The following is a 12,566-nucleotide window of genomic DNA, read 5'->3' as shown; positions in this document are numbered from 1 at the left end:
GCTGTCTCAGGCCTTCCACATTCCATCTCTTATGGCACCAATTCAGATCAAAAAGATCTACTGTCACATTCAGTATAGGAGGTAGAAAGCCTCACCCACCTACACCTAGAGCTGGACAACACTGAGTGTGGGCTGTGCTTCTCACCTTTGTAGTCTGACACTGTTCCTGGACACCCACAATCTTGCTTGCTTCCTTGTGTCCATCTACTCCCTAGACCAGAACTGCCCACAGCCCCTTGTTGTGACCGAACATTCATGTCTGTGTTCCCCAGTGTGGTAGCTCCTGGTCATGTGTGGCTATTGAACATTTGAAATGAGACTACAATGTATGAGGAAGTGAATTTTTATTCAATTTCATTTAATTTACAGCTAAATAGCCACATGTAGCTAGTGCAATGGACAGCTCAGTAGTCCAGATACAGGTAAATCTGTCAAATAACAGTCTAAGATGAGTGAGGGGTTAGTGTGTATTTCCTCCCTGTAAGAGGATTAGGTTTTTTGAGTTACCTCTTAAATGGACAGGCTCCTTCCAGTTCTGTTATTAGGATTTCATTCAGCAAAAAAGACAAGCATTGAGGGCTGGGGTGTGGTTCAGTGGTAGAGTACCTGCCTCGCATGTGTAAGGTCCTGGTTTCCACCCCCAGCACTAGGGGAGGGGAGAGAATAGCATCAACCAAAAACATCTCCATGAACAGAGAATGAACAAAATAAAGCTTTATTTGAACACTCCTATAGATCATTCTGAGAATTTCTATCAGCAATGAGGAAACCTAAGCCATTTCATAAATGGCGCCATAACTACAGTCCACCAAGTCCAGTGCATAGTCCTTTATTTCTAGTGGTAACAAAAGACTATTACTCAGTATGTGCACATGCCACAGCCGCTGACACCCCCTGGGGACCATGGCATACTCACCTGATCACCTAAGAGGTCAGCATAGCTAAGGCCCATAGTAAGTATGCAGTACCCCAAACACCCCTTGAACACCTACACAGCTACAAGGCACTGAGCGTCAGACAGAGTGACCGTTCCCTGCCCTCAAGAACCCTGCTAAGGGGGCTACCTTCACATGTCACCACACCCTTAGCCCGTACATGCTTCAAACACTTAGCTATGAAATAAGCACTTAGTGACTTCGCGATTTACAACATCTTGCTAACATTCAGAGGACTTAAGGCACATTGAAAAAGAGAGACTTGACTTGGAGCTCCAGGTCTCATCACTAGGCAATAGTGATTCTTATTACCACAGTCACAGAGGAAAGGGTAGGCAGAGTCTCCAGGAACCAAGTACAGACTGAACTAGACCTCTAACAAATCACCTGAGTTTTCACTGGCTTCCAGAAACAACCCCACATATCTGGAGTATGTTGACATCCTACCAAGAGGCATGTAAGGAGAAAGAACATCTTTTCAGATCACATTTTGGTGAAACAAACCCAACTGGAGTAGCTTCATAACTAAAGGTGGGCATAGTCACCTGTTACTTTGGAGTTAGGAGTTAGTTCCATCATAACACAAACCAAGTGCAAGAGAAGCAGCAGGAAAATGGGCCATACTGCAGGCTGGCAAGTTCTCAGGACAGCTATGTTCACAAAGAGGTACAAATATCTCTGATTCAAACTTTCAAAATATGCTGAACAATAATGAAAAGCGTACCCTCTGGTCATCAAATTTCCCTGTCAGTGGAGGCAAAAAGGGAGATTTTTATAGCTGTAAGTTTTACAAAGTGTGTGTACAAGTAAATTATCACATTACATTTGAACATTGTTCTCCCAAATATAAAAGTATAAAAAATAAAATATCTACCTTTAGTATCTAGAAATATCTGGAGAGAACATGATTGCTTCCAGCCCTAATTTGATTAAGCAGACCCCTCTATCAGGCTTCTGACCTCCCTGTCAAGAGGACACAGAGCTCAGAGGACAGTGACTTCAATCCTGGAAACCAAATCCAGGACAATTGGAACAGCCCTATCCACGTGTCCATGTGTAACAGAACCTCTCCACAGGTTACACTTCTGGGTCCCCCCCCCCAGAAGGTTGGAAGGGCTTCAGCCCGACTTCACATTGGGATGGTGTGTGTGGGTGTGTGCAGGGACAGGAGTAAGCCACCTTTGGGGCTCCATGCTGAGAGAACAAGTCAGGGTTCTGAGCGCTCGGTCTTAGTACAAGTGCCCAGGCAGAGGCTGCAGCTTCTCACTTAGCAGCAGCCTGCTTGTCTTTGTGCTTTTGGAAGGCACTCAGGATTTCCGTGACGACACTGGGGTCTTCCAGGGTGGTGGTATCTCCCAGGTCCTGGGCTCTGCTGGTAATGATCCTCTTCAGGAGCCGCCGCATGACTTTTCCAGACCGAGTTTTTGGAAGACGCTTCACCACCTAGCAAGAACAGGTGCAGCATAAGGACCTGGAGTGGCACTCAGCACCCACACCACCATCTGACTGCACTGAGATGAGGGCTTTGCTCAGGGTTGACGCCATCACTGGGACTCAGCAGTGGCTGACTGATGTGTAGGGCCCTCCCCAGAGAACGGGGTCCACATGGGGTCTCTGGCTTTATCCTCCTACTGAAGGTAAAATCAACCCAAAGGGCAGGACCCACTGTGAGTCAGGGCTTTACTGAAGCTTCCACAGGCAGGGCCTGTTGTGCCTGGTTTACCTCACATGACACCTTTGTTTTTGTCCTGTCAGCTACCCACATGAGGGCTCTCAGAAAGCAACAGAGCCAACCACATGCCTGGCACCTCATCCCTGGCTGTAACTTAGTTGCCTTTGTCTTATATAAGAGGCAAAAGCCACTTAACAAAAGAATAGCAATAACCATAGCCATCAATACATTAAGAGCTGTGTTTGGGAATTTGTTTGTTTGGTGCTGAGGATTGAACCCAGGGCCTTCCAAGTGTGAGATCTTTAATAGTGACTCTGTCTTTGGAAATAGTTCACTTCACCTAAACACTCCAGTCACTAAGTAATGCGAATAGATCCTAAGAATCGCTGTGGGGGAAATGTTAATGAAAGAAGGAATAAAAAACCAAAATGGGCTGAAGAGGTGGCCCAGTATCCCCAACTGCATCAGGTGGGCAATCTCTCTGGCTGGCAACCAGAAATGGGTTCAGAATCCCCATGAGGCTGCAGAACTCTGGTACTTCCCACATGTCTATTTAAAATCCATAATTTAGTGTAGTTCAGTGGTAGAGTACTTGCCTAGCATATGCAAGACCCTGAGTCTGATACTACTATAATTTGGATTTTAAATGCTCCCCACAGCCCACGTGCTGAAGGCTTGATTTCCAGCCTGTAGTGCTACTGGGAGGTGGTCAAACCTTTAGGAGGTGGAACTAGTGGGAGGAAGTTAGGTCATTAGGGGCGTGCCTTTAAAGAGGATATTGGGACCCCAGCCCCTTCCTCTCTCTCTCTTTGCTTCCTAACCACAACGAAGTGAGCAGCTTTGTACTCCATGCCATGATGTACTGTGCTGCCACAGGTTTCAAAACAGTAGTCAACCAATTATGGACTGAAACCTCTGAAACTATGAGCCAAAAGAACACTTTTCCTCCTTTTAAGGAGGAACAGAAAGCTAATTCACATAGATTCCCACCACCACAAAAGAAAATTAAAAATAAAACCCCTAGTTCTCTCACCACCCAGTCCTATGCCAGTAGCCAGCCTCCATAAGCCAGAATACAAGAGCACCTAATCAGGAGAGCTATCTCCTACCAGGTGAGTGTGGCAAACTTTAGGTCCCTTATCCCACCATCCTCACCCACTACCCAGGAAAACCATACAGCTAATATTAGTTCTGATAGTGATCAGAAAGAAGCAACATATTTATAAAATATCATCATGGCTTGATAACTAAAGAAGGCAGAGAAGGAGGCTTTAAAAGAATGGTACAATCCCAACTAGAAGGGTCTACTCACAAGAATCTGGTCAGGCACAGCGTATTTGGCAATCTTGGTGGCCACTGCTGACTTGAGTTCATTTACCACCACATCTGCGTCACCTGTGTCATCTTTCAACACGATGAAGGCAAATGCAGCTGGAAGGAAAGCAAAGGGTTAGGAATATTGGTCCAACATTCGTTGTCAGTCACTGCCCAAGGCAGTGTTGTCCACAAAGTGCCATAAATCCAAAGAATTTTTAAATACTATGTTGGTTACACAGTGGCAGTTTGTTCCTTTTATTGCAGCCCTAAAGATACATTTCCACTGAAGGTCAAGTGGCAGCAGTCCCAATGTCTACACAAGCATCCTGGGTGGGGAGTCATGTGGTTGAGAGCTTGGCACCACAGCTCCAGTGCTGATAGCTGTGTGTGATCCAGGACATGTGACTTACACTCTGTTTCCTTAGCTATAAAAGAGCCCATGACGTGGGCTAACAGTTGGTGCACACACCCATCTAATGATCGTCTCTTAGGTGGATGGCCAGCATAACATGGCAGTCATTGACACTGTGGCTATTTAAGTTAAATTAAAAATCCATTTCTTTGTTGCACAGGCCACATTTCAAGTACTAGTCAACACCATGTATGTTAGAGGCTGCTGTGTTAGACAGCACAGACAGGGAACAGTTCTATCAGGGCAGAAAGTTCCACAGGCCAGCCCTGGCCAATCCTTACACCAGCAAACAGTATATGTGTCTATAGCATGGCAAGGTCCAGAAAGGATGCACACTGGATGCCACTGTCATACAAGGATCTAATCTTACTGTTTGCCCTATGAGAAATCATGTCTGACAACCCATCTCTCCCCTTCCCTCACACACTCAGTTTCTTTTATTTGGTAGGACTGAAGTCTGAACTCAGGGCTTCACACTTGCAATGTAGGCAGTCTACTGCTTGAGTCAAACATCTGGCCTGGTTATTTTGGAGATGGGGTCTTGTGAACTATTTGCCTGGGCTGGTCTCAACTGCGATCCTCCTGATCTCAGCCTCCCAAATAGCTAGGACTATGGGCATGAGCTACCAGGCCCCTGCTAAGTTTCTTTATACATATGTGCATTTATTATTCATTTGCCTGTTTACCCCTAAACCAACTCCCTTCATCTAATTCCTTCTTCTCCTAACACATCTTACCTACCTCATGTCTGTTCATGTCTGTCTCTCCCCCTCTATCCCCTGATACAGCATGGTAGCTCCATGAGAAGACAGACTTTGTGTATTTCACAACCACTGCTGTGTTCCTAACATCTAAAACTATGCCTGGAGTATAGAAGGTGCTCAACCAAAGCTTATTAGGATCAATGAATGGTTGTCTCCTGAATAAGCAACGGTCTATAGCGCCCTACAGCTTTTGCCTCAAAATGCCCACCTACACTATAGCCACCTGGCAGACTCCTATTAATCTCTCAGGACCCAGTTCAGTCACTTTACAATCTGTGAAGCCTTTTCTGACTCTGTCCATGAATCTAGTGTGGTCTGTTGGTCCCATCACCCCCACCCCACCAGACTGTGAGTTCTTTGATGGAAAAAAACATATTTTTGGGGTTTTTTGGTGGTTGAGGTAACATTGGAAGTAGGCTGGGACCATTGGTTTCTAAGGCAGAGATAAAAGAAGGAAACCACATGGAATGAGAGTAAGTTAAGAGCCAGACAAATGTGTTCAAGGTCCAGGATGTCAGAGACCAGAAGGACAAGAGCCTGTCAGAGGCTACAAGGGCCGGGTCCTAATCAAACTAGACTCAGGCCTTCTTTCTCTGCTTCCACCCTGAGGTAAGCAGCCTCCTCCTCCACATACTCCTGCCACCATGATGTTCTGCCTTAATACAGGCCCAGAATTAACACAGCCAAGGATTGTAGACTGAGATCTCTGCAACCATGAGTCAGAGGAACTTTGTCACAGTGACAAGAAAAGAAACTAACACAGAAAACTGGCACCATAGAGGGGGTCATTGTCATTGCTGTGGCTAACCCTGACCAGGTGGTTATTAAGCCTTTGGCACAGGTTTCCAGGAGGAACTTGGAAGTTTGGAGATGATGGCTAGAGAAGCCAGCCCTAGGAATGTTATAAGCAGAGCTTAATGAGTCATTCTTGTGGGAGCTTAGAAGACCAGAATGCCAATAGAAATGTGGACAGTAAAGATGGTGTTCATATTTCAGATGGGAACAAGTACTCTGGTGGGAATTGGACTAGGGGCCATTCCTGTTACATTCTGGCAAAGAACCTTGGCTACAATTTGTCTGTGTCCTAAGACTTTGAGAGAGGCTGAGTTTAGAGGTGATGGACTAATCTTGCAAAGGAAATTCCAAGGCATTCTAGCATTCAGGCTGTGGCATGGTTATTGCTAGCTGCTTTTATCCAGGTTACAGTAAGAATTGGGAGCAAAAAAGCAGAGCAGAAAGACTTAAAAATTTCTGCAGTTTGTTCAGAAAAGCCAGTTAAAAGTTGGGGCTCAGGAAGGAAGGGTTTCTGAAGACATTAGCACAATTGAAAAGAAGCCAAGAACTTTGCACAGAGACATTAGGAGATACGTCTTGAGAGCATCTCAGGAATTGGCCAGATCACACTGAAGGGTATGAAAAAGTAAACTCATTTGAAATACCCTTGAGAACAGAGCACCTTCAGGGCACCCTGCTTCTAAGTGGCTTCCTAGGATGTCGTTCCCCCAGGATTCAATTCAACATGCTCACTCAAGCCCTCTGAGGCCAACAGAGATATAGTTCAACAAGGCCCAGCTACTGCTCGAGCAGGCAACAGACCTTGATGTCATCCATCTAATGCTGGTTTTGCAGGCATGTAAAGTGCAAGAGTTACAAGGTCATGGAAGCTTCCACCCTTATGTCAAAGGAAGGGCTGGTAGGTTAGACAATGTGTGACCAGGTCCAAATTCTTGCAGGTAATGCAGAAAGCTGTGACAGTGAAGCCTAAGTTGCAGTGGAAACCCCAAGATGTTGGAATTGCCAGGAATGTGGAACATTGCAGGCAATGAATGGAACTAGCCCTACAGAGAGGCCATGTGGGCTACAAATGGCAGGCCATAGCAGCGGTGGCTGTCCATGCATGTTGGAACTCACATCATAACACCATGTGACCCAAATGTAATACATGGAGCTACAAGGATTTAATGTCCGCTGGGTTTTGTTCTTGCTTTGGTCCCATTCCTCTTTTCTGTGCTCCTATTCCTTCCTTTTGGAATGGGAATGTGCATTCCACCATTGTATCTTGGAAGTATGCATTTGTTTTTGATTCTACAGAGTTCACAGCTAAGCCTCTGAGAAGACTTCTAACTTGGGCTTTTGAACAATGTTGGAACTGGTAAGACTCTAGGTCTTCTTAGAGATGGATTATATGCATTTTGCATTATAAGACATCTATAGCCTTTGGAGGCCAGGGTTAGAATGTTATGGTTTGAATATGAACTGTCCCCCACAGGCTCATGTGTTACACACTTATTCCCCACTTAGTAACACTATTTTGGGAGGTTCTGGAAACTTTAGAGGCAGGGCCAAATTGGAAGAAGATCACGGGTGGGGGTGGTGTTCTTTGGAGATACATCTTGCCCTGACCTCTTCCTGTATTTCATTTCTCTCTGGTTCCTATCTGCCATGAGGGGAATAATCTCCTCATCCTCTACATGCCTGTGCCACCATCATGTTCTGCCTCAACACAGGCCCAGACTCAGTGGAGCTAAGGACTACAGGGTGAAATCTCTGAAACATGAGCCAAAATAAAATCTTACTCCTTTTAAAAAAAAAAAAAAACCCAGACCCACAGGCTCCCCTCACTTAGATCAAGTGCAAAATGGAATGGGGGCAAACACATAAGTTTCAGATAGCTTTAGGACTAACCAAGAACTGTTAATGGGTTACTAATGAATTACAAGTAGACACTCAATTTTGTTAGAAACCAGGAATATGTCTATCACCATATCCATGACATGTAAATTCTCGCCCACAAGCTTCTAGGCATTAAAGGTCTGGCAATACAGACTTGCTTAAGATGAAGAAAATTGTTGAGAGCTGCCAATGGATCAGAAAATGGTCCAAGGGCCCTGAGAGAACCAGGTGCCTAAGTGTTACACAGAAGAGCCCAAAGAAGCTCACACACAGGCAGAACATCCTGGGCAGCATAGCTCCTAGCAAAGCACAACATGATCTACCATACCTAAAGCTGCTCTGCGAAAGGCAGTGACTGTCACTCCCCCTATTTGTTGAAAGTTCACTTTACAGTGGGCCTCAGTTGATCTTGGTCATATTTTTTGGGATTCATCCAGGTACTAGTGGGCCCCCAAGACAGAGTAGAAGATATCTGTGGTTGTAAATCTCTTTTAGCAGTCCCTTGACCTCTCAAAGACCCAGGTTCTGAGCCAGAAGCACTGGCTCAGCCGCAGGACTCAGATGCACTAAGCTCCCATGGATTCCAAACCCTGGGAACACACTAACCACCCCATGAACCCTCAAACTACAGCGTTGTAAAATGCAAGGTTCCCCAAAAGTGGGGTCCAGATGGGACAAAAAGTTACCCCGAGTCATCCATGAGGAATGGTTCCTGTCTCCATCCACTTCCCATACCAGTTATATCCAGACAACCCTTCTGCTGGGTGCTACCCCTAACAGCTCTCTCCTACCCCCCATCTCCATTCACAAAGTCAAAGCTGCCTTATTAAGATATCTGTTTCATGGCAACTGAAAATACTATCTCACCATGTAGCCCAGGCTGTCCTTGAACTTGAGATCTTCCTGCCTCAGCCTCCCAAGGGCTGAGATTACAGGCATGTGACACTACACCTGGCTCCCTATTTTTATGGGAGAGGGAGCAATACTGGGGTTTTGAACTCAGTGCTTGCTAGGCAAGTCCTCTACCACTTGATCCACACCTCCAGTCCTAAAAAATACTGTTTTTAAATGAATTTTAAATTTTACCATGGGTCAATTAAAAGAAAGTATTTGAGGGGCTGGGGCTGTAGCTCACTAGTACAGTGCATGCTTAGTATGCACAAGGCCCTGGCTTCAATCCCCAGCATCCAAAAAATTAAAGAAAGTGTTTGAGTAAATAATGAAAGGGTGGCATACAAATGTGGCACAGACAGGCAGGTGACATTTGAGCAAGTTATCACACAGTTGCGAGAGAGAACACTCAATCCCAGGCCATTGGGCAGGACAGAAGAGTGACCTCCCACAGGGTCAAGGTGTGTCTGGTCACACCAGGCCAAGCCTCTGTGGCAGCTGTGAACCTGATATTACAACACTCAGTGCTCTTGCTCCTTCCCAGACATAGTCACTTATTAGTTGGCTGGCTTTGGAACAAAGTATGTCCTTGGTTAAGAAGACTATTCTAATCATTCATTCTGCCTTCCCCCTGCATGCCACTGTGCAGTGAGAATCGCAGGTCATATTTCTTCAGAGTCCCAGTGCAGCAAACAGTCTGCTCCAGGGCATATCCTGACATGCAGTATTGGTGGCTACAGAGCTGGCACAAGTGCTATAACTGAGCAAGTGAGTGGGGGAGGACATGTGTGGCTGGATGTTTCTTATAAACTGTAATGGGGACTGGACAGTGCCCCAGTCAGATGCTCCAAGGACAGAGGAGAAAACCAACCATGCTCAGCCAGGGGCCAAATAGGTCATGGCTTCTTGTGGATGAAAGTCCTAAGAACAGTGAAGCCTGGACATTTGAGAACTGACCCTAACCTGACATACATGTTATCTGGCTTCCTCACCCAAAATCTCTACTTGAGGGAGAAAAAAAGCAATAGTTTGGCCCATAAGAACCCATATCACCACACTTCCTGAGACTATCCCTTCTATGGAGACACCATGCTGGGCATAAGCCAGGAATCAGAGATGAGGGCCTCCTGTGGACGCTCACCTTCTCCCTTGATGGCATGGGGGTAGCCAATGACAGCAGTTTCCGGCACTGAAGGGTGGTCAGCCTGTGCACAGCAGAGAACAAAAAGGACCCTGAGGTGACTCAGGGTGCACATTCCCACCCCAACTCTAAGGTCAACAGAGGCACTGTGGAGGTGTGGGGCAAAGGAGAGGCCCAGGCTAAGCTCACCATCGCATCCTCAATCTCCGCAGTCCCTAGGCGGTGGCCACTGATGTTGATGACATCGTCCATACGCCCTGTGATCTGATAATAGCCATGTTCAGTTCGGTAAGCCCCATCTCCAGTGAAGTAGTAGCCTGCACCATGTAAGGAGCAAGAGGAATTTAGTATGAGTAAGTTTGAATCGGGCCCCAGCAGGGCTCCTAGCCTTCTATGAGGGACACCATCGGTGCCATGTCCTAACCTCAGTCTACAGACTAACTCTGAAGCTGGCTGGCTGTGTTGCTAGCCTGCTGGCTCTCCCTGAAGCTCCTAAAGCAGACTCTGCTCTAAATGGCGCCCCTGCACTGCGTTCTGGTCGATGAATAGGTAGGGCCAAACCAGCAAAACACTGCTGACATCAAGGCTGCAAATATCCAGGGAGCAGAGCACAGACAAGCAGCACATTCAAGAAGCCTTCACAAAATGAGTCTCAGCTCCAAACTTCAGACTAAAAATTACTGGTTCCAACACACTAGAGTAGATGGCATTCATACAAACTTCCAACTCAATGAGACAAAAGCAAACCAGGAAAGGAAAAAAAAAATCAATGTAAACTGCGAGAAAACTTCTGGTCTTCATGACAGTTTTCCAAGGTGGTTTCTACACGTTTCTTTCCTAATAGAGAACAGGACAGCCACCACAGGCTGGTGCTGTGCTATGGCTGCACCTGTGTGTCCACCCAGCCCCACAGCGGCCCCTGTAGTGGGACTGGCTCTCAGTCAAGATAAGGAAAGTCAGGGCAGAAGAGGAAAGGGGCTGGAGTAAAAACCGAGCCTCCAAAGTGCCTGTTCTACATCACTATGTTGCACTGCACTCAGTTACCATTAACTTTCCCCAGTCTCCAGAAACACGATTCCAGTAATCTATGGGAAAGGCAGAAGGGACCACTAAAGCAACTCACCTGGATACACCCTGAAGTAGGCATCTATGAACCTCTGGTGATCTCCATAGATGGTCCTGGCCATGCCCGGCCAGGCCTGGGAGATGCACAGGGCCCCGGAGACATCGCTGCCCTCCACAATGTTGCCCTGCAGACACAGGGAGGCACACGTGAGAGTGGGCAGGTTCTAGGTGAGAGGCAAAGAGCTGTCAAGCAGCATCGTCCTCCTAACTGCTTGGACTGAGGAATAAAGTGACAAGTAGGGCCCTAATGGACCTGTCCAGAGCTGTCCTCCCAAGAGAAGGAGAGCACAAGCTTGTCCCACACAGTGATGCCATCAGCTGTGTCTCTCTGAGAGGAGGCTGCTGTGAGTGTCTGAAGACCTGGTCTTTCCTCTGACACCAGGCCCTGCATGTACATGATGAGGGAGTGGGCAGGGATGGTGGGAGACTTGCCAAGTGAGCACAGCAAGGCACATGTGCAAGGGACAGCCTCTACAGGGCACCACACACCTTCTCATCCATGAGAGCAGGGACAATGCCAAAAAAGGGCCTCATTGCCATGCCGGGGAGGATCTCCGCTCCTTCTTCTGAGGGCCGAGGTGCAATGCAGATACCACCTGTTTCTGTGGAGAGTACAAGAAGAAAAGCATGGGAGCCAGTGACAGATGTGTCCAGACTGTGTACTCACCCATTGCATCTACCAGAGCGGGGCGTGGGTGGGACCATCCCTGTCTGGGACAAGGAAACAGCCCCTGTGGCATGGCATGGGATCACTTATCCAAGGCCAACTGGGCATGGGTTCTGGTCTTCTCCACTTTGGACACCAAAGGGACCCTAAGGCAGGTTCCAGAAGCTCTGCATTTGGCAGCTGGGTGTAGGTGCCTCCCTTCACTCAGTGTGGTCCTCCTTGTTTGAGGTAGGAAAGGGCAGAGTCCACGCACTCATACAGGATGATGAAGGAAAAGAATTGCTCTGGGCCAGTGCCCACTCAGTGCAGATCCAACAATGAAAGAGATGACCATGAGGACCTGTCTCCCTGTCATTTCTCTGGTACTCACTCTGTCAATCTGTATAGAAATGTGTCATGAGACTCAGCTGTAAAAGTTTCTCTATCCAGTGCCTTCCTGCATGGATAAAGGTGTGCTATTTGGAACATCTTGCTTGCTGGCAACTTGAAGGATAAAACCTTAGATAGCTATATTATTCTATCAGTGATGGTCTCTTACCCCAAATATTCCAGTAACTCAAATACTCAAGAGGGGAAGGGACAAATAAAAACAAGATGCCACAGAAAAACTCCCTTTTCCCCTCTAAAATTCAAATTTTGACTCATTGTCCCTTGACCTATCTTATCAGATACAGCTGTGTTCAGAAAGGGGCTGGAGATTTAACTCAGTGGTAAAGCACTTGCCCAACATGCAGAGGACCTAGGGCTTGATCCCCAGCACTACAAAAAAGTAAATGAAAAACGAAAGAAAGGGGAGGAAAGTTTAGAGGGAAGGAGGGAGAGAGGAGGAAAAGGAGGAAGGGAGGGAGGAAGGAAGGAAGGAAGGAAGGAAGGAAGGGAGGGAGGGAGGGAGGGAGGGAGGGAGGGAGGGAGGGAGGGAGGGAGGAAGGAAGGAAGGAAGGCAGGCTACAGAGAAAAGTGTACCCTGAG

At 46.9% G+C, this 12,566-nt stretch overlaps 1 protein-coding gene across 3 annotated transcripts in view; it reads right to left on the bottom strand.

Moving 5' to 3' along the window:
* Positions 1-327: 327 nt before the first annotated feature.
* Acss1 (acyl-CoA synthetase short chain family member 1) overlaps positions 328-12,566 on the bottom strand; it is a 53,500-nt gene continuing 41,261 nt past the window's right edge. For 2 of the 3 annotated variants that reach the window (XM_020171578.2, XM_074074207.1), the window contains exons 9-14: positions 11,420-11,532; positions 10,929-11,055; positions 9,995-10,122; positions 9,806-9,869; positions 3,920-4,038; positions 328-2,378 (exon numbers count right to left, since the gene is read on the bottom strand). In XM_020171578.2, the coding sequence (XP_020027167.1) occupies positions 2,199-2,378; positions 3,920-4,038; positions 9,806-9,869; positions 9,995-10,122; positions 10,929-11,055; positions 11,420-11,532 (731 nt within the window). In that variant the 3' untranslated portion in view covers positions 328-2,198. The remainder of the gene's footprint in view (positions 2,379-3,919; positions 4,039-9,805; positions 9,870-9,994; positions 10,123-10,928; positions 11,056-11,419; positions 11,533-12,566) is intronic. The other variant, XR_012448120.1, reaches the window with a different exon arrangement.

Source organism: Castor canadensis, chromosome 5, assembly GCF_047511655.1.
Source record: "Castor canadensis chromosome 5, mCasCan1.hap1v2, whole genome shotgun sequence".
Classification (NCBI taxonomy): domain Eukaryota; kingdom Metazoa; phylum Chordata; class Mammalia; order Rodentia; family Castoridae; genus Castor; species Castor canadensis.
The sequence above is the reverse complement of the archived record's forward strand: the minus strand, read 5'-3'. Positions and strand labels throughout refer to the sequence as shown.